This window comes from Nipponia nippon, unplaced genomic scaffold (genome assembly GCF_047370975.1).
Source record: "Nipponia nippon isolate SJK-2023a ecotype South Korea unplaced genomic scaffold, ASM4737097v1 scaffold_46, whole genome shotgun sequence".
Taxonomy (NCBI): Eukaryota; Metazoa; Chordata; class Aves; order Pelecaniformes; family Threskiornithidae; genus Nipponia; species Nipponia nippon.
This window is the reverse complement of record NW_028262365.1, coordinates 275295-298794: the sequence shown is the minus strand read 5'-3', so window position 1 is coordinate 298794 and position 23500 is coordinate 275295. Positions and strand designations below refer to the sequence as shown.

The following is a 23500-nucleotide window of genomic DNA, read 5'->3' as shown; positions in this document are numbered from 1 at the left end:
GTACGGGGCTGGGGGGGTCCTGCATGGGGCTGAGGGGCACGCAATGGGGCTGGGGGGTCCCACAATGGGGCTGGGGCGTCCTGTATGGGGCTGGGGGACACATAATGGGACTGGGGGGTCCCGCAGTGGGGCTGGGGGGGGACAAGGCCGTGGGGTGGGTGTGGGGCCACGGCGATTCGTGGCAGGGGGTGCTGGGGGGTCTGACCCCGCCGTGCCCCCCAGGAGCCTGGACAGCCTGAGCGGGAGGGGCAGGGGGGGCGCCCCCCCCCAGCTGCCCATCGCCGACGTCATCCTGAGCCTGCAGGACCTGATCGGGTATTTCCAGCCCCCCCCGGCCGAGCTGCAGCACGACCAGCGGCAGAGCTGGCTGCGGGCCCTGCGGGGCCGCCAGAACCTCTTCCAGCAGGAGGTGGGAGCCGGCGGGGGGCCTGGGGCGGCGGGGTGCTCCCGGGGATGTGGGATGCTCCGGGGCTGGGGGCTGCGGGGGGGCTGGGGGTGCGGGATGCTCCTGGGAATGAGGGATGCTCCTGGGGCGGGGGGCTGCAGGGGGCTGCGGGGGGCCTGGGGTGGCGGGATGCTCCTGGGAATGAGGGATGCTCCTGGGGCGAGGGGCTGCGGGAGACCTGGGGTGGCAGGATGCTCCTAGGGATGCGGGATGCTGCTGGGGGCTGCGGGGGGCCTGGGGGTGCGGGATGCTCCCAGGGATGAGGGATGCTTCCGGGGATGAGGGATGTTCCTGGGGCTTGGGGCTGGGGGATGCTCCCGGGGCTGGGGGCTGCGGGGGGACCTGGGACTGGGGGATGCTCCTGGGGGTGTGGGATGCTCCTGGGGATGCGGGATGCTCCCGGGGATGCAGGGGGCAGCTGGGCCTGGGGGCTGCAGGGGGTCCTGGGGCTGCGGGATGCTCCCGGGGCTGCAGGATGCTCCCAGGGCTGTGGGATGCTCCCCAGGGATGTGGGATGCAGGGGTATCGTGGGGCTGGGGGTTGCGGGGGGGTCCTGGGGCTGGGGGGTGCTTGTGGGGCCAGGGGCTGCCGTGGGGGCCATGCAGTCAGCGGGGGGCGCGGCGTGACCCTCCCCGTGGCCTCAGGGCATGATCACACTGGTGCTGAACTGCATCGACCGCCTGAACGTCTACAGCACGGCCGCCCACTTCGCCGAGTTCGCGGGCGAGGAGGCGGCCGCCTCCTGGAAGAAGATCGTCAACCTCCTCTACGAGCTGCTGGGTGGGCGGATGGGGCGCTGTGGGGCGGGGTGGGGGCTGTGGGGCAGGACGTCAACCTGCTCTACGAGCTGCTGGGTGGGCGGATGGGGCGCTGTGGGGCAGGACGGGGGCTATGGGGGGGGCTGTGAGGCAGGACAGGGTGCTATGGGGCAGGATGGAGGCCCTGACCCCCTTTTGCCCCCCCAGCTTCGCTGATCCGGGGGAACCGCGCCAACTGCGCCCTCTTCTCCACCAACCTGGACTGGCTGGTCAGCAAGCTGGACCGGCTGGAGGCATCCTCGGGTCAGCGGGGACCTCGCTGTGGGGCTGGGGGACTTCATGTGGGGCTGGGGACCCTTGCACAGGGGCTGGGGACCCTTGCATGGGGGCTGAGGACCTTCCTATGGGGCTGGAGACCCTTGCATGGGGGCTGGGGACCCTTGCAACAGGGGCTGGGACCTTCCTATGGGGCTAAGGACCCTTGCACAGGGGCTAAGGACCTTCTTGTGGAGCTGGAGACCCTTGCATGAGGCTGAGGACCCTCATATGGGGCTGAGGACCTTCCTATGGGGCCGAGGACCCTCATGTGGGGCTGGGGTCCCTCCCGCAGGCATCCTGGAGGTGCTGTACTGCGTCCTCATCGAGAGCCCTGAGGTCCTCAACATCATCCAGGAGAACCACATCAAATCCATCATTTCCCTCCTGGACAAGCACGGCCGCAACCACAAGGTGAGGAGGGGTCCTCTCCCCGGGGCGGGGCACGCACACGCATGTGCAGGCGTGTTCAGGCGTGTCCTGTGTCCTCCCTAGGTGCTGGATGTGCTCTGCTCCCTCTGCGTCTGCAACGCCGTGGCCGTCCGCTCCAACCAGAACCTCATCACCGAGAACCTCCTGCCCCGGCGGGACCTGCTGCTCCAGACTGGGCTGGTCAACTACGTCACCAGGTGGGTGGGGGGTCCTGGGGGGCCTTGGGTGCTCCTGGGGGTCCTGGGAAGTCCTGAAGGACCACGGGGTGCTCCTGGAGGACCTTGAGATGTTCCCAGGGGTCTTGGAGGGGTCCTGGTTGTCCTTGGGGTGCTCCTGGCAGGTCCTGAAGGGCCACGGGGTGCTCTTGGAGGACCTTGAGATGTTCCCGGGGGTCTTGGAGGGGTTCTGGTTGTCCTTGGGGTGCTCCTGCAGGACTTGGGGTGCTCCTGTGGGACTTGGAGGGGTCCTGGAGAATCCTGGAGGGCTCCTGGCTGCCCCTGGGATGCTCCTGGGAGGTCCTGGAGGATCTTGGGGTGCTCCTGGGGGTCTTGGGGTGCTCCTGGGAGGTCCTGAAGACCCTTGGGTTGCTCCTGGGTGGTCTTGAGGGGCTCCTGGGGGCCTTTGGGGAGCCCTGGGGTCTCCTGGGGGTCTCTGGGTGCTCCTGGGGGTCTCTGGGTGCCCATGGGATGCTCCTGGGGGTCTCTAGGTGCTCCTGGGTGTCTCTGGGTGCCCATGGGGTGCTCCTGGAGGTTTCTGGGTGGTCTTGGGATGCTCCTGGGCGTCTCTGGGTGCCCATGGGGTGCTCGAGGGGGTCTCTGGGTGCCCCAGAGGGTCTCTGGGTGCTCGAGGGGGTCTCTGGGTGCCCCAGGGGTCTCTGGGTGCCCATGGGATGCTCCTGGGGGTTTCTGGGTGCCCTTGGGATGCTCCTGGGGGGTCTCTGGGTGCCCATGGGGTGATCCTGGGGGTCTCTGGGTGCTCAAGGGGGTCTCTGGGTGCCCCAGGGGGTCTCTGGGTGCCCATGGGATGCTCCTGGGGGTCTTGGGGTGCTCCTGGAGGTTTCTGGGTGCCCTTGGGATGCTCCTGGGGGTCTGTGGGTGCCCATGGGGTGATCCTGGGGGTCTCTGGGTGCTCCAGGGGGTCTCTGGGTGCCCTTGGGATGCTCCTGGGGGTCTGTGGGTGCCCATGGGGTGATCCTGGGGGTCTCTGGGTGCTCCAGGGGGTCTCTGGGTGCCCATGGGATGCTCCTGGGGGTCTTGGGGTGCTCCTGGAGGTTTCTGGGTGCCCTTGGGATGCTCCTGGGGGTCTCTGGGCGCTCCCGGGGGGGTCCCTGTCTCTGACCCCCCCTCCCTGCCGCAGCGTGCGCCCCAACATCTTCCTGGGGACGCACGAGGGCTCGACGCAGTACAGCAAGTGGTACTTCGAGGTGGCGGTGGAGCGGGTGCAGCCCTTCCTGACGGCGCAGCCCACCCACCTGCGGGTGGGCTGGGCGGCGGCCGGGGGCTACAGCCCCTACCCGGGGGGCGGCGAGGGCTGGGGGGGCAATGGCGCCGGCGACGACCTCTGCTCCTTCGCCTTCGACGGCCTCCACCTCTGGACAGGTACCGCGGGCGTGGACCCCTCGTGCGTGGACCCCCCTCGTGCGTGGACCCCTCCGGGGTGTCCCCGGGTGCCACAGCGTGTCCCCTGCCGTGCCCCCGACCCCCGGTGTGCCCCCCGCCACGTCCCCGGTGCCACGGCGTGTCCCCCAGCATGTCCCCCGGTATCGTGGCGTGTGTCCCCTGGCATGTCCCCCCGAGTGTCCCAGCGTGTCCCCTGCCGTGTCCCCCTGTCCCCTGGCGTGTCCCTGGTGCCACAACATGTCCCCCAGCGTGCCCCCTGGTATCACTGCATGTCTCCCAATGTGTCCCCGGTGCCACAGCGTGTCTCCCGGTGTGTCCCCTGTCCCCTGGCATGTCCCCTAGCGTGTCCCCCATGTCACGGCACATGCCACAGCGCGTCCCCTGGTGCCACAGCACATGGCGTGTCCCCCAACATGTCCCCATGTCCCCAGTGCTGCGGCACATGCCACAGTGCATCCCCCGATGCTATGGCACATGGCATGTCCCCTGGCACGTCCCCTGTCCCCAGACATGTCCCCAGGGCCATGGCATGTCCCCCAACATGTCCCCCTGTCCCCCGGCACATCCCTAGTGCCACAGCATGTCCCCCCCGTGCCACGGCACGTGCCACAGCATGTCCCCCAGCGCCGTGGCAGGTGGCACGTCCCCTGGTGCGTCCCCTGTCCCCTGACGCATCCCCAGGGCCACGGCATGTCCCCCAACGTGTCCCCCTGCCCCCCGATGCGTCCCCAGGGCCACAGCATGTCCCCCAACGTGTCCCCAGTGCCACGGCACACGCCCCAGCGCGTCCCCCGGTGCCGTGGCCCGTTCCCCCGGCGCGTGTCCCCCATCAGTGCCCCGGCGTGACCCCGGTGCCCCGGCGTGTCCCGCAGGCGGGGTGGCACGGGCGGTGGCCTCGCCGCAGCGGCGGGCGCTGGGGGCCGGGGACGTGGTCAGCTGCTGCCTGGACCTGGGGGTGCCCAGCGCCTCTTTCCGCATCAACGGCTGCCCCGTCCAGGGCGTCCTCGAGAGCTTCAACCTCGACACCCTCTTCTCCCCCGTCGCCAGCTTCTCCGCCGGCGTCAAGTGAGGCCGGGGGGGACCCCGGGGGTGCCCTGCGTCCCCCCACCCCGGGGGGATGGAGGGGGGGTGCCGAGGGGCCCCGGGGGTCTGTGCTCCTCTGCTTGCTGGGGGGGCTGAGAGGGTTCTGGGGGGATGTTGGGGGGCTGGGGGGATTCTGGGGGGATGTTGGGGGGCTGGGGGGATGTTGGGGGGCTGAGAGGGTTCTGGGGGGATGTTGAGGGGCTGAGAGGGTTCTGGGGGGATGTTGGGGGGCTGGGGGGGATACTGGAGGGATGCTGGGGGGCTGGAGGGGTGCTGGGGGGCTGCCATGAGCCTGGGGGTGCTGGCGGGGTGCCGACGCCGCCGTGCCCCCCCCCCAGGCTGCGGTTCCTGCTGGGGGGCCGCCACGGGGAGTTCCAGTTCTTGCCCCCCCCCGGGTACTCGCCCTGCGCCGAGGCCCTGCTGCCCCGCGAGCGCCTGCGGCTGGAGCCCATCAAGGCGTACCGGGGCGAGGGACCCCCCGGCACCCGCAGCCTCCTGGGGCCCACCCAGGCCCTGCCCCACACCGCCTTCACCCCCTGCCCCGTCGACACCCTCCAGGTGGGGGGGGGCTTCCACAGGGGGAGCTTGGGTGGTGATTTGGGGGGCTTGGGTGGCAATTTGGGGGGCTTGGGGGGGGTTGGGTGCTGGGGGGCTTGGGTGGGAGCTTGGGATGCTGGGAGGCTTGGGGGCTGGGGGCTTGGGGATGCTTGGGTGGAGATTTGGGGTGTTTGGGTGGGGGTTTGGGTGCTGGGGGGCTTGGGTGGAGATTTGGGGGGTGTGGTTTGGAGCTTGGGATGCTGGAAGGCTTGGGGTGCTGGGGGCTTGCGGGTGCTTGGGGGAGATTTGGGTGCTGGGGGGCTTGGGGGGCTTGGGTGGAGATTTGGGGTGCTTGGGTGGGGGTTTGGGTGCTGGGGGGCTTGGGGGGCTTGGATGGGGGTGCTGGGGTGCTTGGATGGGGGTTTGGGTGCTGAGGGGTTTGGAGGGGCTTGGATGGACATTTGGGGTGCTTGAGTGGGGGTTTGGGTGCTGGGGGGCTTGGGGTGTGGGGGGCTTGGATGGAGATTTGGGGTGCTGGGGGGCTTGGATGGGGGTTTGGGGTGCTGGGAGACAGAGAGGGTTAGGGGTGCCCAGGCAGGAGTTTGGTGTGCGGGAGGCTGGGGGGATTTGGGGTGCCGGTTTTGGGGTGCAGGAGGCTGGGGGATTTAGGGTGCTGGTTTTGGGGTGCCCACCCCCTGCCCCCCCAGATCGTGCTGCCCCCCCACCTGGAGCGCATCCGGGAGAAGCTGGCGGAGAACATCCACGAGCTCTGGGCCCTGACCCGCATCGAGCAGGGCTGGACCTACGGCCCCGTGAGTCCCCCCGGGGCCCCCCAGCACCCCCAGAGCCCCTGGGGTGTGGTGGGACCCCCTGAGCATCCCCAGCCCTCCTGGGACCCCCTGAGCCCCCTTGGGCTGTGGTGGGACCCCCTGAGCATCCCGAACCCTCCTGGGAGCCCCTGAGCCCCCCTGGGCTGCGATGGGACCCCCTGAGCATCCCGAACCCTCCTGGGAGCCCCTGAGCCCCCCTGGGGTGTGGTGGGACCCCCTGAGCATCCCGAACCCTCCTGGGAGCCCCTGAGCCCCCCTGGGCTGCGGTGGGACCCCCTAAGCCCCCCCCGATGTCCCTGGGGTGCAGTAGGAGCCCCTGAGCCCCCCTGGGGTGCACTGAGCCCCCCTGAGCCCCTCAACACTCCTGGGACCCCCTGATATTCTCCTGAGCCCCCCTGGGGTGCAGTGGGACCCCCTGAGACCCTTTGGGGGGCAGTGGGACCCCCCCGAGCCCCCCCAAACCCTTGGGGTGCAGTGGGACCCCCCCAGTGCCACAGCAGGGGCCCCCTTCCCATCCCCGCCGGGGTTTGGGGTCCCCCCGGGGGGTGCTGACCCCGCGGCCCCCCCAGATCCGGGACGACAACCAGCGGCTGCACCCCTGCCTGCTGAGCTTCCACAGCCTGCCCGAGCCCGAGCGCAGCTACAACCTCCAGATGTCGGGGGAGACCCTCAAGTGAGGGGGGCCAGGGGCTGCGGAGCGGAGCTGGGGCTGGGCTTTGGGGTCCCCCCTTGCCATGGCCCTCCAGACTGGGCTGGGGCTGGGTTTTGGGGTCCCCCCCCTTGCCATGGCCCTCCAGACTGGGCTGGGACTGGGTTTTGGGGTCTCCCCCCTTGCCATGGCCCTCCAGACTGGGCTGGGACTGGGTTTTGGGGTCCCCCCCTTGCCATGGCCCTCCAGACTGGGCTAGGGCTGGGCTTTGGGGTCCCCCCCTTGCCATGGCCCTCCAGATTGGGCTGGGACTGAGTTTTGGGGTCCCCCCTCTTGCCATGTTCCCCCAAACTGGGCTGGGGCTGGGTTCTGGGGTCCCCTCCCTTACACTGTGTCCCCTGGATGTGGCTGGGTTTTGGGGTCCCCCCATGTTGTGCTCCCTGGATGTGGCTGAGTTTGGGGCTGGGTTTTGGGGTCCTCCTCACCCTACACCCCTCCAGGTGGGGCTGGGTTTTGGGGTCCCCCCATGCTGTGCCCCCACAGGAGGGGCTGGGGGCTGGGTTTTGGGGTCCCCCCATGCTGTGCCCCCCCCCAAGGGGGGGCTGGGTTTTGGGGTCCCCCTCACCCCGTGCCCCCCAGGACCCTGCTGGCGCTGGGCTGCCACGTGGGCATGGCCGACGAGAAAGCGGAGGAGAACCTCAAAAAGATCAAACTCCCCAAAACGTGGGTGTGGGGGGGGGCCCGAAAGCCGCTGGGGCAGGGGCTGGGAGTCCCAGTTTGAGGGAGCGGGGCTGTTACTGGTTTGAGGGGGGATTTGGGGGTCTTTGTCAGGGGGTTGATGGGTCGGGGGGTCCCTGGTTGGGGGTTCTGCAACTTGGGGGTCTCAACTGGGGGTCCCAGCTAGGGGTTCCCAGGGTTGGGGTCCTTGGTTGGCAGGGGTCCCAGTTTGGGGTCTCTGGAGGGGGTCCTAGTTTGGGGGTTCCAATTTGTTGGTCTCTGGAGGGGGGTCCCAGTTTGGGGATTCCCAGTTTAGGGGTCCCAGTTTGGGGTTCTCTGGAGGGGAGGGTCTCTGGAGGGGGTTCCCAGTTTAGGGTTCCCAGTTTGGGGTTCTCTGGAGGGGGGTGTGTGTCTTTGGAGGGGGTTCCTAGTTTGGGGGTATCTCTGGAAGGGGTTCCCAGTTTGGGGTCCTAGTTTGGGGTCGCTGGAGGGGGTCCCGGTTTGGGGTCCGGTTTGGGGTGCCAGCGGGGCTGCGGCGTGCCCCCCAGGTACACCATGTCCAACGGGTACAAGCCGGCGCCGCTGGACCTGGCCCACGTCAAGCTGACGCCGGCGCAGCTGACGCTGGTCGACCGCCTGGCCGAGAACGGGCACAACGTCTGGGCCCGCGACCGCGTCCAGCAGGGCTGGACCTACAGCACCCTCCAGGTGGGACCCCGACCCCGCGCCCCCCGCGTCCCCCGCGTCCCCCGGCACCGCTCTGGTCCCCGCGTCCCCTCGCCCACCTCTCCCCATGCTCGTGGTTGAGGTTCCTCTGCGCCCCTCCCCGTGTCCCTGTGCCCGTGGGCGCTCTGCATCCCCTCGTCCCCGTGGTCAGGGCTGCGGGTGTCCTCTTGTCCCCGTGCCCCCAGTGCTGGTGTCCCCACGCTCCCTGCGCCCATGGTGGTGTCCCCGTGCCCGTGGCAGCGCCCTCATGCCCATGGTGGCAGCGTCCCCATGTCCCCATGCCCATGGTGGTGTCCCCATGCCCATGGCAGCGCCTCCGTGCCCACGGTGGTGATGTCCCCATGTCCCCGTGCCCATGGTGATGTCCCCGTGCCCACGGTGACGGCGTCCCCATGTCCCCCCACCTATGGTGGTGTCCCCATGCCCATGGCAGTGCCCCCATGCTCACGATGGCAGTGTCGCCATGTCCCCATGCCTATGGTGGTGCCCCCATGCCCACGGTGGCGGTGTCCCCATGCCCATGGCAGTGTCCCCATGTCCCCATGCCGACGGTGGCGGTGTCTCCGTGTCCCCAGGACATCAAGAACAAGCGGAACCCGCGGCTGGTGCCCTACCACCTCCTGGACGAGCGCACCAAGAGGACCAACCGGGAGAGCCTGTGCCAGGCCGTGCGCACCCTGCTCGGCTACGGCTACAACATCGAGCCGCCCGACCAGGAGAGCCGTGAGCGCGGGGCTGGGGGGGCGCAGGGTGCCCTTGGGGGGGGCAGGAGGGGACAGGGTGCCCTTGAGGGGGACAGGGTTCCGTTTTGGGGGTGCAGGGAGGATGCAGGGTGCTGTTTTGGGGCGCAGAGAGAGTGTAGGGTGCCATTTGAGGATGCAGGTGCCATTCAAGGGTGCAGGGAGGGTGTAGGGTGCTGTTTGGGGGTGCAGGGAGGATGCAGGGTGCCCTTTGGGGGTTCAGGGTGCTCTTCAGAGGTGCAGGGAGGATGCAGGGTGCTGTTTTGGGGTGCAGAGAGAGTGTAGGGTGCTGTTTGAGGATGCAGGTGCCATTCAAGGGTGCAGGGAGGATGCAGGGTGCCCTTTGGGGGTGCAGGGTGCTCTTCAGAGGTGCAGGGAGGATGCAGGGTGCTGTTTTGGGGTGCAGAGAGGATGCAGAGCACGGTTTGAGGATGCAGGGTGCTGTTTGGGGGAGCAGGGAGAATGCAGCGTGCCATTTTGGGGTGCAGAGAGAGTGTAGGGTGCTGTTTGAGGATGCAGGTGCCATTCAAGGCTGCAGGGAGGATGCAGGGTGCTGTTGGGGTTGCAGGGAGGATGCGGGGTGCCCTTTGGGGGTGCAGGGTTCCATTTTGGGGGTGCAGGGAGGATGCAGGGTGCTGTTTGGGGGTGCAGGGAGGATGCAGGATGCAGTTTGAGGATGCAGGGTGCAATTTAGGGGTGCAGGGTTCCATTTTGGGGGTGCAGGGAGGATGTTAGGGGGTGTAGGGTGCTGTTTGAGGGTGCAGGGTGCCGCTGGGGGTGCAGGGTGCCGTGGGGGTGCTGACACCCTGTGCCCCCCCAGCCGCCCAGGGGGTGCCGCGGGGCCGGGGGGACAAATCCCGCATCTTCCGGGCGGAGCGCAGCTACGCGGTGCGGGCCGGCAAGTGGTACTTCGAGTTCGAGGCCGTCACCACCGGGGAGATGCGGGTGGGCTGGGCGCGCCCCAACCTGCGCCCCGACACTGAGCTGGGCGCCGACGACCTCGCCTATGTCTTCAACGGGCACCGGGTGAGACCCCACAGCGCCCCGGGACCCCCATTCCCCCCTGGGACCCCCATACTCCCCCCCAGGACCCTCATATTCTTCCCCGGGACCCCCAGACCCCCCTGGGACCCCCATTGCTCCCCAGGCCCCCTGGCAGCCCTGAGCCCCTCCCAGGACCCCTATACTTCCCCCAGGGCCCCCCATACTCCCCTGGGACCCCCCTGGGACCCTCTTAGCCCCCCTGGGACCCCCATGCTCCCCCGGGACCCCCATAGCCCCCTGGGAACCCCGTACAACCCCCCAGGACCCCCCTACTCCCCTGGGACCCCTGTAGCCCTCCTCCTTGGGACTCCCAGAGCCCACTGGGACCCCCATAGCCCCTGATACCCCAGGCCCCCTCCGGTCCCCAAATGCCACCCATGCCCCAGGGCCCCTGGGACCCCCAGTGCCCCTGGTCCCTGCTGGGTCCCCCATATGCCCCCATCGCCGCAGGTCCCCCCGGTCCCCAAATGCCCCCCTTGCCCCAAGTCTCCTGGGTCCCCCATTGCCCCTGTCCCCCCCCGGTTCCCCATCACCCCAGGTCCCCCTGGTCCCCCCTGGTCCCCAAATGCCACCATGTCTCCTGGGTCCCCCCTTGCCCTTGATCCCCTTGGTCCCCAAATGCCCCCGCTGCCCCTGCTGCCCCCGGGTCCCCCCCGACCCCCCACGCCGTGTCCCCCTCCCCAGGCGCAGCGCTGGCACGTGGGCAGCGAGCCCTTCGGCCGGACCTGGCAGGCGGGGGACGTGGTGGGCTGCATGATCGACCTGACCGAGAGCCACATCACCTTCACCCTCAACGGCGAGGTCCTCATCAGCGACGCTGGCTCCGAGCTGGCCTTCAAGGACTTCGACGTGGGCGAGGGTGAGACGGGGCGGGGCGGGGGGCCCGGGGGAGCGCGGGGGGCTCCGGGCGCTGACCCCCGCCTCCCGCCACAGGCTTCGTGCCGGTGTGCAGCCTGGGGCTGGAGCAGGAGGGGCGGCTGAACCTGGGGCAGGAGGTGGGCAGCCTGCGGTTCTTCAGCATCTGCGGGCTGCAGGAGGGCTACGAGCCCTTTGCCATCAACATGAAGCGCCCCATCACCCTCTGGTTCAGCAAGAGCCTCCCCCAGTTCGTCCCAGTGCCCCCCGACCACCCCCAGCTGGAGGTCAGGGCGTAGGGGGGGCTTGCGTGGGGTGGGGTGGGCCGCGGGGGCAGGGGAGTCCCCCGGGCATGAGGGTCCCTGGGGATGGGTGCTGCACAGTGCCAGGGGGGGTCCCCCGATGAGGGGTGGTCCCCCGATGAGGGGTGGTCCCTGAGGGTCCCCAGGGCTGGGCAATGCAGGGTCCCTGGGGGCAGGGGGTCCCTGGGGGTCCCCGAGGGTCCCCAGGGCTGGGTGGTGCAGGGTCCCTGGGGGCAGGGGGTCCCGGAGGGTCCCCGAGGGTCCCCAGGGCTGGGTGGTGCTTGGTGGCAGGGGTCCCTGGGGGCAGGGGGTCCCGGAGGGTCCCCAGGGCTGGGTGATGCATGGTGCTGTGGGGTCCCCGGGGCCAGATGATGCACAGTGTCGGGGTCCCCAGATTCAGGGCGTCCCCAGGGCTGGGTGATGCACATCTCTGCAGGGTCCCAGGGCGTAAGGGGTCCCTGGGTGTCCCCAAGTTAGCGATGCATGTCCTTGTGGGGTCCCCAATACCTGAGGGTCCCCATGATGGGGTGATGCCCATCTCGGAGGGGTCTCTGGTCCCTACAATGGGGTAACGCCCATCCCTGAGGGGTCCCCAGTCCCTCTGGGTCCCCACCCCGGGAGGACGCCCATCACCCTGGGGTCCCCGGGCGCAGCCCCCATGCCTCGGCTGTGACACCTCCCCGGGGGGGTCCCCGCAGGTGACGCGGATGGACGGGACGGTGGAGACGCCGCCGTGCCTGCGGCTGGCCCACCGTGCCCCCGGCTCCCCGGCCGCCTCGCCCGAGCTCCTCTTCCTCCGCCTCAGCCTCCCCGTCCAGTTCCATCCCCGCTTCCGCTGCACCCCCGGGGCCACCCCCCTGCCCCAGGCGCCCCCCGAGCCCCCCGACGATGCCGGCCTCGAACCCCTCTCCGAATTCGAGCGCCTGCGTCGCTCGGCCGGGCCCCGGCACCCTGAGGGCGAGGGTGAGGGCGAGAAGGGGCCCGGGGGGGGTCCCGCCACCCCGGCCCCCCGGGACCAGCCCCACGCCGAGAACGAGAAGGATGCAACCACCGAGAAGGGCAAGACCCGGAGGGGGTGAGCAGGGACCCCATGGTGGGGTTTTGGGGGGCATGGCCCCAGGGGGTCCTGGGGGACACGGCCGTGGGGTATGCAGGGCCCCTCACCCCCCCCGTGCCCCCCAGGTTCCTGTTCAAGGCCAGGAAGACGCCTTTCGCGCCCCCCCCCGTGGTCCCCACCGTCCCCCGCCTCGAGGAGGACGTGGTCCCCGACGAGCGTGACGACCCCGAGGTCATCATGAACACCACCACGGTAGGTGGGGGGTGCCCCCCGCCAAAACCCCCATCCCGCTGTTCCCGTCCCTCGGTTTGGCACCCTGACGCCCACCCCAGCACCCCGTGGTACCCGTCCCAGCACCCCCATCCCACCCGTACCCCGCTGTCCCTGTCCCCGTGGTCCCCATCCCTGCATCCCTGTCTCCATCTCCGTCCCCCATCCCTGCATCTGTGTCTCCATCCCCGTCCCCCATCTCGTTCCCCATCCCTGCATCCCCTAACTCTATTCCTGCATTCCCCATCCCCATCCTGTCTGCATCCCTGCATCCCTGTCCCCATTGTGTCCCCCGTCCCTGCATCCCCATCCCCATTCCTGCATCCTCATCCTGTCCCCCATTCCTCCATCCCTGTCCCCCATCTCTGCATCCCCATCCCTGCATCCCCATCCTGTCCCCCATTCCCCCATCCCTGTCCTCGTTTCTCTCCCCTGCGCCTGCATCCCTGTCTCTGTCCCCCATCCCTGCATCCCCACCTCCATCCCTGCGGTCCCTGTCCCCATCGCCACGCCCCACGGCCCCCCCGCCCCCCCCGACCTCCCCCCCCCCCCCAGTACTACTACTCGGTGCGGATCTTCGCGGGGCAGGAGCCCTCCAGCGTCTGGGTGGGCTGGGTGACCCCCGACTTCCACCAGCATGACCCTGCCTTCGACCTCTCCCGCGTCCGCACCGTCACCGTCACCATGGGCGATGACAAGGGCAATGTGCATGACAGGTACCGCAGGGGGGTGACGGGGACCCCCAAACTGGGACCCCCAAACTGGGATATGCGGGGGGCGATGGGGAAGGGGTCCGGGACCCGGGGGTCCCTTGGGGGGCGATGGGGAAGGGATCTGGGACCCAGGAGGCAATGGGGAAGGGGTCCGGGACTGGGAGGCAATGGGGAAGGGGTCTGGGACCTGGGGGGCAATGGGGAAGGGGTCTGGGACCTGGGGGGCGATGGGAAAGGGGTCTGGAACCTGGGGGGCAATGGGGAAGGAGTCTGGGACCCGGGAGGCAATGGGGAAGGGGTCTGGGACCCGGGGGAGCGATGGGGAAGGGGTCTGGGACCTGGGGGACAATGGGGAAGGGGTCTGGGGCCCGGGGGGGCGATGGGAAAAGGGTCTGGGACATGGGGATCCCTTGGGGGGCGATGGGGAAGGGGTCTGGGACCCGGGGGGCGATGGGGAAGGGGTCTGGGACCTGGGGGGCAATGGGGAAGGGGTCTGGGACCCGGGGGTCCCTTGGGGGGCGATGGGGAAGGGGTCTGGGACCTGGGGGGCAATGGGGAAGGGGTCTGGGACATGGGGATCCCTTGGGGGGCGATGGGGAAGGGGTCTGGGACCTGGGGGGCAATGGGGAAGGGGTCTGGGACATGGGGATCCCTTGGGGGGCGATGGGGAAGGGGTCTGGGACCCGGGGGTGATGGGGAAGGGGTCTGGGACCTGGGGGGCGATGGGGAAGGGATCTGGGACCCGGGGGGGCGATGGGGAAGGGACCTGGGGGTCCCTTGGGGGGCAATGGGGAAGGGGTCCGGCACCTGAGGGGCAATGGGGAAGGGGTCCGGGACCCGGGGTCCCTTGGGGGGCGATGGGGAAAGGGTCCAGGACCTGGGGGTCCCTTGGGGGGCGATGGGGAAGGTTGTCGTCCCCCCCCCAGGACCCCCCTTTTGCCTCCCGCAGCATCAAGCGGAGCAACTGCTACATGGTGTGGGGGGGGGAGTTCGCCAGCACCACGCAGCAGGCGCGGGTCAGCCACACCGACCTGGTCATCGGCTGCTTGGTGGACCTGGCCACCGGCCTCATGACCTTCACCGCCAACGGCAAGGAGATCAACACCTTCTTCCAGGTGGGACGACCCCCTCCACCTCCCTCCTTGAACCCCCATGACCCCCGCAAGGGCTGGGGGGTCCTGTCCCCATCCCGGGGGCTCGGCAACTCCATCGCTGGTCTCAGCGGCTTCGTCCGTGCAGGTGGAACCCAATACCAAGCTCTTCCCGGCCGTCTTCGCCCTCCCCACCAGCCAGAACGTCATCCAGTTTGAGCTGGGCAAGCTCAAGGTGATGCCTGGGTCCCCCCACGTCGCTCTTGGGGGAGGCAGTAGGGTCTATGGGGAGACAGCGGGGTCTCCAGGGTGGACCAAGGGGCAGCTGGACCCCTGGGGGTACTGGGGCTCTTCAGGTTTATAGGATAGACTAAGAGGAACTGGGACCACTGGGGAGGTAGGGACGTCTATGGAGGGTTCTGGGGTCTACAGGATGGACCAAGGGGAACTTGGACCCCTGGGGGTGGGGGTGATCTCCAGGGGGGTCTTGGGGTCTACAGGATGGATCAAGGGGAACCTGGACCCCTGGGGGTGGTGGGAGTCTCTGGAGGGGCAGCAGGCATCCCAGCCACCTGGGTTCCCCCCCATCTCACGCCCCCCATGTCCCCACAGAACATCATGCCCATCTCGGCCGCCATGTTCAGCAGCGAGCGGAAGAACCCAGAGCCGCAGTGCCCGCCGCGGTTGGCCATCCAGCTCCTGACGCCCGTCACCTGGAGCCGCATGCCCAACGAGTTCCTGGCCGTGGAGACCAGCCGCCTGGGCGAGCGGCAGGGCTGGGTGGTGGAGTGCACCGAGCCCCTCGTCATGATGGCCCTCCACATCCCCGAGGAGAACAGGTTGGGGACCCCTGTCCTCCCCTGGTGCCCCCGTCCCCACCCCGGGGACCCCAGCATCCTGGTGTCCTGCCACCCAGGGGACCAGGGTGTCCTTCCCCTGGGAGACCCCGACGTCTTGCCCCAGGGGTCCCCGGCATTGTGTCCCAGAGGACCCGCATGTCCTGCTCCCAGGGGACACCCATATGTCCTGCCCTGAGGGGACCCTGATGTTGTGTCCCATCTCCTGGGCACTCAGGGGTCCCGTCCCCAGGGGATCTTGGTGTTGTACCCCCACGGGACCCCAGGGTCCTGCCCCAGGAGATCCCAGATGTCCCATCCCTCAGGGACCCAAGGGTTGTACCCCCAAGGAACCCCAAGGACCCATCCCCAGGGCACACAGTCATCCCATCCCCAGGGTCCCTGGGGGACCTGTCCCCAAGATCGCATCCCCAGGACACCCAGTGGACCTGTCCCCAGGAGACCTGGGTGTCCCATCCCCAGGGCACCCCAGGGTCCCATCCCGAGGAGACCTGGGCGTCCCATACCCAGGAGTCCCATCCCCAGGAGACCTAGGATGTTGTGTCCCCAGGATCCCATCCCCGGGGGATGCAGGGGACCTGTCCCCAGGAGACCTGGGGACCCAGGGGTCCCATCCCCAGGAGACCTAGGATACCATGTCCCCAGGATCCCATCCCTGGGGGATCCAGGGGACCTGTCCCCAGGAGATCTGGGTGTCCCATCCCCAGTCGACCTAGGATACCGTGTCCCCAGGGTCCCATCCCCAGGAGATCTGGGTGTCGTGTCCCCAGGGTCCCATCCCCAGGGGACCCAGGCGCCCCATGCTGACCCCCGCGTGTCCCCCCCCAGATGCATCGACATCATGGAGCTGTCGGAGCAGCTGGAGCTGCTGCGGTTCCAGTGGCACACGCTGAAGCTGTACTGCGCCGTCTGCGCCCTGGGGAACAACCGGGTGGCCCACGCGCTCTGCAGCCACGTCGACCAGGCGCAGCTCCTCTTCGCCATCGAGAGCCCCGAGCTGCCGGGGCCGCTGCGCGCCGGTTACTACGACCTGCTGCTGGCCATGCACCTCGACGCCGCCCAGCGCGCCCGCGCCTCCATGAGCGCCGAGTTCATCATCCCCATGACCGAAGCCACCAAGAGCATCACCCTCTTCCCCGACGGCGGGCGAGCACCCGGACCCCCCGGCGTGGGTCCCAGCGCCTGTTTGCGACCCCAACCCCATTTCGCTGAGCCTTGTTTTGTCTTGGCGGCCGGCGGCGGGCGGGCGCTGCTCAGTCCCGGGATCCCCTTGGGGGCTTTGGGGGCTCGGGCCATCCGGATGCTGGCGGAGGCGGTGGCCGGGGGGGGACCCCACGCCCGGGACCCCGTGGGCGGCAGCGTGGAATTCCAGCTGGTGCCGGTGCTGAAGCTGGTGTCAGCGCTGCTGGCCGTGGGTGCGCTGGGGGATGAGGACGTGCGCCGCGTCCTCCGGATGATCGAGCCCAGGGTCTTCGGGGAGCCCCGGCGGAATGCCTCGGCCGACGGCGAGGAGGAGGAGGAGGAGGAGGCGCGAAGGAAGGCCATCGAGGCAGGGGAGATGGAGGAGGAGGAAGAGGAGAAGGAGGAGGAGGAGGAGGAAGGGCTGGAGGAAGGGCTGCTGCAGATGAAGCTACCTGAGTCGGTCAAGCTGCAGGTGAGGGGACCCTCCCCGGGGGGCTGTCACAGCCCCGGCTGGTCCAGGTCCCTGCCCCGGGGTGCCTGTCCCCGTGTCCCCTCCCTGGGGTCCCTGCCCCGTGTCCCCTTCCCTGGGTGCAGCCACTGTCCCCGTCCCCAGCTTCCATCCCCAGGGACCCCCAAGCCGCACTCCCAGCTCCCCCGTCATCCCAGGTGACAGCACCCCTGGGCTCCCCCCTTGCCCCCTGTCCCCCTGCTTTGGGGTCCCGTGTCCCCCCGCGTCCCCCACTGACGCCGCGGGCGCAGATGTGCAACCTGCTGCAGTACTTCTGCGAGCGGGAGCTGCAGCACCGCGTCGAGGCCATCGTCGCCTTCTCGGAGCGGCACGTGGAGCGGCTGCAGCGCGACCAACACCGCCGCTACGGGCAGCTGATGCGGGCGCTCACCATGACGGCTGCCGAGACCGCCCGGCGCACCCGCGAGTTCCGCTCGCCGCCCCAGGAGCAGGTGGGGGACGGCTGCCGGAGCGGGGACACCCGTGGGGACGGCGTGCGTGGGAAACCGGGACGTGCACGGGGACGTGGGGACGTGCCACCTGCAGGAATGTGTATGGGAAACTGGGACGTGCGTGGGGACGTCAATGGGGAGCGGGGACCTGTGTGGGGACACACGCAGGGATGGCCTCGAGGAGTGGGGACATGCGTGGGGACACCCACGGGGACGTGCAGAGCGATGGGCGTGAGGATGGACATGGGAAACACGCATGGGGACGTGCACAGGGAACGGGGACCTGCGTGGGGACACCCACGGGGACATCTGTGGGGTGACGGCTGCGGGATGGGTCCCACTGACCCCGGTGTCCCCCTGTGTGTGTCCCCCACAGATCAACATGCTGCTGCAGTACAAGGGGGGGGCGGACGAGGAGGAGTGCCCGGTGCCCGAGGACATCCGCGACGAGCTCCTCGACTTCCACAATGACCTGCTGGCACACTGCGGTGAGACGGGACCCCCCCCCATCCCGGCGCACAGGGACCCCCGCTTGGGAACAGGGACCCCCAGGGGCACGGGGACCCCCCCCATGCTGGTGGCAGGGGGACCTCCTATCCCAGGACCTGCTGGGGACAATGGGACACCTCCTCCCAGGGGCACAGGGACCCCCACCCAGCGTATGGAGACCCTCACCCTCCTGGGGACACTGAGGGACCCCCAATCCTGGGCAGGGGGGCCCCCATTTTAAGGCCCCCCGATATAAGAGGACTGCAGGGCCGCTCTGTGCAATGGGGACCCACCGTCCTGGGGTGCAGGGACAGCCACAGAGACCCCCACCCCAGGGCATGGGGACCCCCATCCAGGGACCCCGGGGACCCCCAGGAGGATGGGACACCCCCTCCTTTGTGGACACGGGCCCCCCTGTGACCCCTGCGCCCCCCCAGGCATCGAGCTGGCCGGCGAGGAGGAGGAGGAGGAGGAGGAGACGTCCCTGCGGCAGCGGCTGCTGGGGCTGGTGCAGAAGGTGGTGGGGCTCCGCGGGACGGCGGCGCAGGAGGAGACCCCCCCTGAAGAGCCCCCGGTGCCCAGTGAGGGGGGGACGGGGGGACGGGATGGGGTGGCCCCTGGGTGCCAACCGAGGTGTCCCCAGGTCATGGTCAGGCGGTCCCCAGGGCGGAGGTGGGCTCAGGCTGTGCCAAGTCACCCCCAAGTCACCACCAGTCTAGAGCCGTCCCCAGGGCATGGCTTGATTGTCCCCAAGGTGCCAACCGAGCTGTCCCCAAGGCACAACCGAGCTGTCCCCAAAGCACTGGCCAAGCTGTCCCCAAGGCATGGCTGAGCCATCACCAACCGAGCTGTCCCCAAGGCATGGCTGAGCCATTGCCAACCAAGCTGTCCCCAAGGCGTTGGCCAAGCTTCCCCCAAGGCACAACCAAGCTGTCCCCAAGGCGTTGGCCAAGCTTCCCCCAAGGCACAACCAAGCTGTCCCCAAGGCACGGTTGAGCCATCACCAACCAAGCTGTCCCCAAGGCGTGGCCAAGCTGTCCCCAGGGTGCCAACTGAGTTGTCCCCAAGACACAGCCAAGCCATCCCCAACGCGATGGTGGGCTCGGGCTGTGCCGAGCTGTTCCCAAGCCACCGCCCCGCCCCCCCCCATCCCTGCGGGGCTGTCCCCGTCCCCGCGGGGTGGCCCCAGCTGTCCCCCGTCCCCAGGCACGCTGCAGGAGCTGATCTCGCAGACGATGGTGCACTGGGCACAGGAGTCCTTCATCCAGAGCCCCGAGCTGGTGCGCGCCATGTTCAGCCTCCTGCACCGGCAGTACGACGGGCTGGGGGAGCTGGTGCGCGCCCTCCCCAAGGCCTACACCATCAGCGCCCTCTCCGTCCCCGACACCACCGCCCTCCTCGAGTGCCTGGGCCAGATCCGCTCCCTCCTCATCGTCCAGATGGGCCCCGAGGAGGAGAACCTCATGATACAGAGCATCGGGTGGGTGCACGGACCGCGCCCCGGGCACCCTGCATCCCTCCGGGCACCTGCGTCCCCTCTGAGCACTCTGTGTCCCCATCCAGCACCCCGCATCCCCCCCGGGCACCCCGTATCTCCCCCGGGCACCCCGTATCTCCCCCAGGCACCCTGCATCCCCATCCAGCACCCTGCATCCCCCCCAGACACCCCACATTGCTTTCCAGCACCCTACATCCCCCCCTGGACACCCCACACCCCCATCCAGCACCCCCTGTCCCCTTCCTGCACCTTGTCCCCCTCAGGCACCCTGTGTCCCCTGGGTACCCCATGTCCCCTCTGGGCACCCCATGTCCCCTCTGGGCAACCCCTGTCCCCTCCCTGGGCTCCCCCAAGCACTCACTGCCCTCCCAGCACCCCATATTCCCCCCTGGCACCCACATCCTCCCTGGGCACCCTCAGGACACCCAGGCACCCCACGGTGACCTCCCCTTGTCCCCTTTGTGTGTCCCCCCCCCAGGAACATCATGAACAACAAGGTCTTCTACCAGCACCCCAACCTGATGCGGGCGCTGGGGATGCACGAGACCGTCATGCAGGTGATGGTCAGCGTGCTGGGCGGCGGCGAGTCCAAGGTGAGCCCCCTCCCCTGGCTGTCCCCCACCCTGGGACCCCCCCGCTGTCCCCTGACCCCGCGGGTTCTCCCCCCGCAGGAGATTCGCTTCCCCAAGATGGTGACCAACTGCTGCCGCTTCCTCTGCTACTTCTGCCGCATCAGCCGCCAGAACCAGCGCTCCATGTTCGACCACCTTGGCTACCTGCTGGAGAACAGCAGCATCGGCCTGGGTGAGCCGGCACCCCCCGGCACCCCCTGCCACCCCCCCGGGCCCCCCATCCCCTCCCCGGCCCCTCCCTGCCACCCCTGCCCTGCCTGCTGCCAGCAGCATCCCCGGAGAGACGAGTCCTGTCCTCTGCACCCCCAGCCTGGCACCCTGGGGTCCCTGCATCCCTAATGTGGCACCCTGGGGTCCCTGCACCCGCAGCCTGGCACCCTGGGGTCCCTGCATCCCCCAGCCTGGCACCCTGGGGGTCCCTGCATGCACAACATGGAACCCGGGGGTCCCTACACCCCCAATCTGGCCCCCGGGGGGGTTCCTGCACCCCTGAGCCCACCCCCGGCCATGCAGCAGCCCCAGGTGCCCACAGGCAGCACCCTGACCCCCCGCTGTCCCCCTCCCCAGGCATGCGGGGCTCGACCCCCCTGGACGTGGCAGCCGCCTCCGTCATCGACAACAACGAGCTGGCGCTGGCGCTGAAGGAGCAGGACCTGGAGAAGGTGGGTGCCCCGGGGATGGGGCGGGGGGACGTGTCCCCGTGTCCCCCCCCGTGCGAGGTCCTCGTGCGAGGTCCCCGTGTGAGCTGGGTGCCCGCCGCAGGTGGTGACGTACCTGGCGAGCTGCGGGCTGCAGAGCTGCCCCATGCTGCTCTCCAAGGGGTACCCCGACATCGGCTGGAACCCCTGCGGCGGCGAGCGCTACCTCGACTTCCTCCGCTTCGCCGTCTTCGTCAACGGTGAGCCGGGGGGTGTCCCCACGTCCCCTGCCTGGGGGGTCCCTGTGTCCCCAACCTGGCACCCTGGGCTTCCTGCATCCTCCTGACCCTATCTGTGCCCCTCTGGGGGTCCCTATGTCCCCATCCTGGCACCCTGGGGGTCCCTGAACCCTCATGTCCCCAACCTGGCACCCTGGGGTCCCTGTGTCCCCAAGCTGGCACCCTGGGGGTCTGTGCACCCTTCATGTCCGCATCCTGGCACCCTGGGGGTCCCTGCACCCCCATGTCCCCAAGCTGGCACCCTGGGGTCCCTGTGTCCCCATCCTGGCACCCTGGGGGGTCCCTGCACCCCCCTGTACCCCATCCTGGCACCCTGGGGGTCTGTGCACCCTTCATGTCCCCATCCTGGCACCCTGGGGGTCCCTGCACCCCCCTGTGCCCCATCCTGGCACCCTGGGGGTCCCCGGGGGTCCCTGGCAGCCCGCTGTGTGCCACAGGGGAGAGCGTGGAGGAGAACGCCAACGTGGTGGTGCGGCTGCTGATCCGGCGGCCTGAGTGCTTCGGGCCGGCGCTGCGGGGCGAGGGGGGCAGCGGGCTGCTGGCCGCCATCCAGGACGCCCTCCACATCGCCCAGGACCCTGCCCGCGACGGGCCCACCGGCCGGAGGGAGCGGCGGCGGGAGCCGTGCGTGGGATGGGGGCCGCTGGGGCGGGCATGGCCCGGGGGGCGGCTGGCGCTGCGAACGTCCCCATCCCCTGCCCTGCAGGGATGCGGGGTCCTCGTGTCCCTGCGATGTTCCCCATGCCCCGACCCCGATGTCCCCCATGCCCCGACCCCGCTGTCCCCATGCTTTAGGGATGCTGGGGGTCCCCACGATGCCCCCTGACCCCCCGTTCCCATGCTGCAGGGATGCTGGGGGTCCCCACGATGCCCCCTGACCCCCCGTTCCCATGCTGCAGGGATGCTGGGGGTCCCCACGATGCCCCCTGACCCCCCGTTCCCATGCTGCAGGGATGCTGGGGGTCCCTACGATGCCCCCTGACCCCCCGTTCCCATGCTGCGGGGATGCTAGGGGTCCCCACGATGCCCCCTGACGCCCCGTTCCCATGCTTCAGGGATGCCGGGGGTCCCCAAATGCCCCCTGAACCCCCATTCCCATGCTGCGGGGATGCTCTCTCCCCATGCCAGGGTGATGCCTGGTGGTCCCTCACCCTGCTGTCCCCATGGATGTTGGGGGTCCCCAGGTCCCCACGATGCCCTCCATCCCCTCACCCTGTGGTCCCCATGCTGCGGGGATGCTGGGGGTCCCCACGATGCCCCCTGACCCCCTGTCCCCATGCTGCGGGGATGCTGGGGGTCCCCCTGATGGCCCCCCACCCCCTGACCCCCCCATCCCACGCAGGTTTGGGGGCGAGGAGCCGCCAGAGGAGAACCGGGTGCACTTGGGCAACGCCATCATGTCCTTCTACGCCGCCCTCATCGACCTGCTGGGCCGCTGCGCCCCCGAGATGCACGTAAGGAGGCGGGACGGGGCTGTGGGGGGCCACGGCGGGGGGCCAGGGCTGGGGGTGACCCCCACCTCGCCCCCCCAGCTGATCCAGGCGGGCAAGGGGGAGGCTCTGCGGATCCGGGCCATCCTCCGCTCCCTCGTGCCCCTCGAGGACCTGGTGGGCATCATCAGCCTCCCGCTGCAGATCCCCGCCCTCGGCAAAGGTGGGTGCCCGTGGGGGGCACGGGGTGGCCGGCCACCCTGGGGGGCACTGGGCCAGGGGGGACATTGGGGTGTCCAGTGGGATGGGGGGGAACTGGGCTGGGAGGATGTGGGGTGCCCAGCCAGACTGGGGGGAAACGGGGATGGGGAGACAGGGGCTGCCCAGCCAGACTGGGAGGAAACTGGGATAGGGGGACCTCGGGGTTCCCAGCCAGACTGGGGGGCACTGGGATGGGGTGACAGGGGCTGCCCAGCCACACTGGGGGGCACTGGGATGGGGGGAACATGGAGAACATCCAGCCAGACTGGAGGTTACTGGTTTTGGGGGCACAGGGGGGTGCCCAGACACACTGGGGGGGCAGCAGGCTTGGGGGGCAGCCTGGGGGGCACAGGGTTTGGGGAGCAGAGGGATGCCCACCAGCCTGGGGGGACACCGGGGTGATTGAGGGGCAGGCAGCCCCCCGGGGCACAGGCAGGGCCGCGGGCAGGGCTGCAGCCCCCCGGGGGGGGCGGGCAGGGGTGCAGCCCCCCCAGCGCTGCCGGCCCCCACAGACGGCAACGTGGTGGAGCCGCGGATGGCGGCCAGCTTCGTGCCGGAGCACAAGGCGCCCATGGTGCTCTTCCTCGACCGCGTCTACGGCGTCGAGAGCCAGGAGTTCCTGCTGCACGTGCTGGAGGTGGGCTTCCTGCCCGACATGCGGGCAGCTGCCTCCCTCGACACGGTGAGACCCCCGCCGCGGGCCTGCCTGCCCTGCCCCTGGGGGGGTCCCCCAAACCTGCCCTGTGGGATGGATACGGGGTCCCCCAAACCTGCCCTGCCCTATGGGATGGGTATGGGATCCCCCAAACCTGCCCTATGGGATGGATACGGGGTCCCCCAAACCTGCCCTGTGGGATGGATACGGGGTCCCCCAAACCTGCCCTGCCCTATGGGATGGGTATGGGATCCCCCAAACCTGCCCTATGGGATGGGGATGGGGTCCCCCAGCCTTCCCTGCCCAATGGGATGGGGATGGGGTCCCCAAACCTGCCCTTATGGGATGGATGTCGGGTCCCCCAACCTTGGCCGACCCCATGGGATGGGGCTGGGGTCCCCCAACCTGCCCTTCCC

The 23500-nt window shown here is 69.6% G+C and overlaps 1 protein-coding gene across 2 annotated transcripts in view; it reads left to right on the top strand.

Annotated features, from left to right (window-relative positions):
- The window catches only part of RYR1 (ryanodine receptor 1), a 61456-nt gene that overhangs the window by 9121 nt on the left and 28835 nt on the right, over window positions 1–23500 (top strand). For both annotated transcript variants that reach the window (XM_087729613.1, XM_087729612.1), the window contains exons 13-47: window positions 223–409; window positions 1090–1225; window positions 1411–1506; window positions 1814–1932; window positions 2014–2147; window positions 3307–3548; window positions 4442–4634; window positions 4991–5210; window positions 5897–6001; window positions 6589–6692; window positions 7308–7391; window positions 7934–8093; window positions 8687–8834; window positions 9672–9877; window positions 10580–10754; window positions 10829–11037; window positions 11751–12127; window positions 12235–12361; window positions 12935–13095; window positions 14042–14207; window positions 14332–14418; window positions 14796–15022; window positions 15869–16694; window positions 16982–17182; window positions 17559–17670; window positions 18109–18247; window positions 18861–19151; window positions 19648–19762; window positions 19841–19973; window positions 20369–20463; window positions 20564–20699; window positions 21176–21362; window positions 22081–22192; window positions 22271–22391; window positions 22942–23111. In XM_087729613.1, coding sequence (XP_087585739.1) covers window positions 223–409; window positions 1090–1225; window positions 1411–1506; window positions 1814–1932; window positions 2014–2147; window positions 3307–3548; window positions 4442–4634; window positions 4991–5210; window positions 5897–6001; window positions 6589–6692; window positions 7308–7391; window positions 7934–8093; window positions 8687–8834; window positions 9672–9877; window positions 10580–10754; window positions 10829–11037; window positions 11751–12127; window positions 12235–12361; window positions 12935–13095; window positions 14042–14207; window positions 14332–14418; window positions 14796–15022; window positions 15869–16694; window positions 16982–17182; window positions 17559–17670; window positions 18109–18247; window positions 18861–19151; window positions 19648–19762; window positions 19841–19973; window positions 20369–20463; window positions 20564–20699; window positions 21176–21362; window positions 22081–22192; window positions 22271–22391; window positions 22942–23111 — 6301 coding nt within the window. The remainder of the gene's footprint in view (window positions 1–222; window positions 410–1089; window positions 1226–1410; window positions 1507–1813; window positions 1933–2013; window positions 2148–3306; window positions 3549–4441; window positions 4635–4990; window positions 5211–5896; window positions 6002–6588; window positions 6693–7307; window positions 7392–7933; window positions 8094–8686; window positions 8835–9671; window positions 9878–10579; window positions 10755–10828; window positions 11038–11750; window positions 12128–12234; window positions 12362–12934; window positions 13096–14041; window positions 14208–14331; window positions 14419–14795; window positions 15023–15868; window positions 16695–16981; window positions 17183–17558; window positions 17671–18108; window positions 18248–18860; window positions 19152–19647; window positions 19763–19840; window positions 19974–20368; window positions 20464–20563; window positions 20700–21175; window positions 21363–22080; window positions 22193–22270; window positions 22392–22941; window positions 23112–23500) is intronic.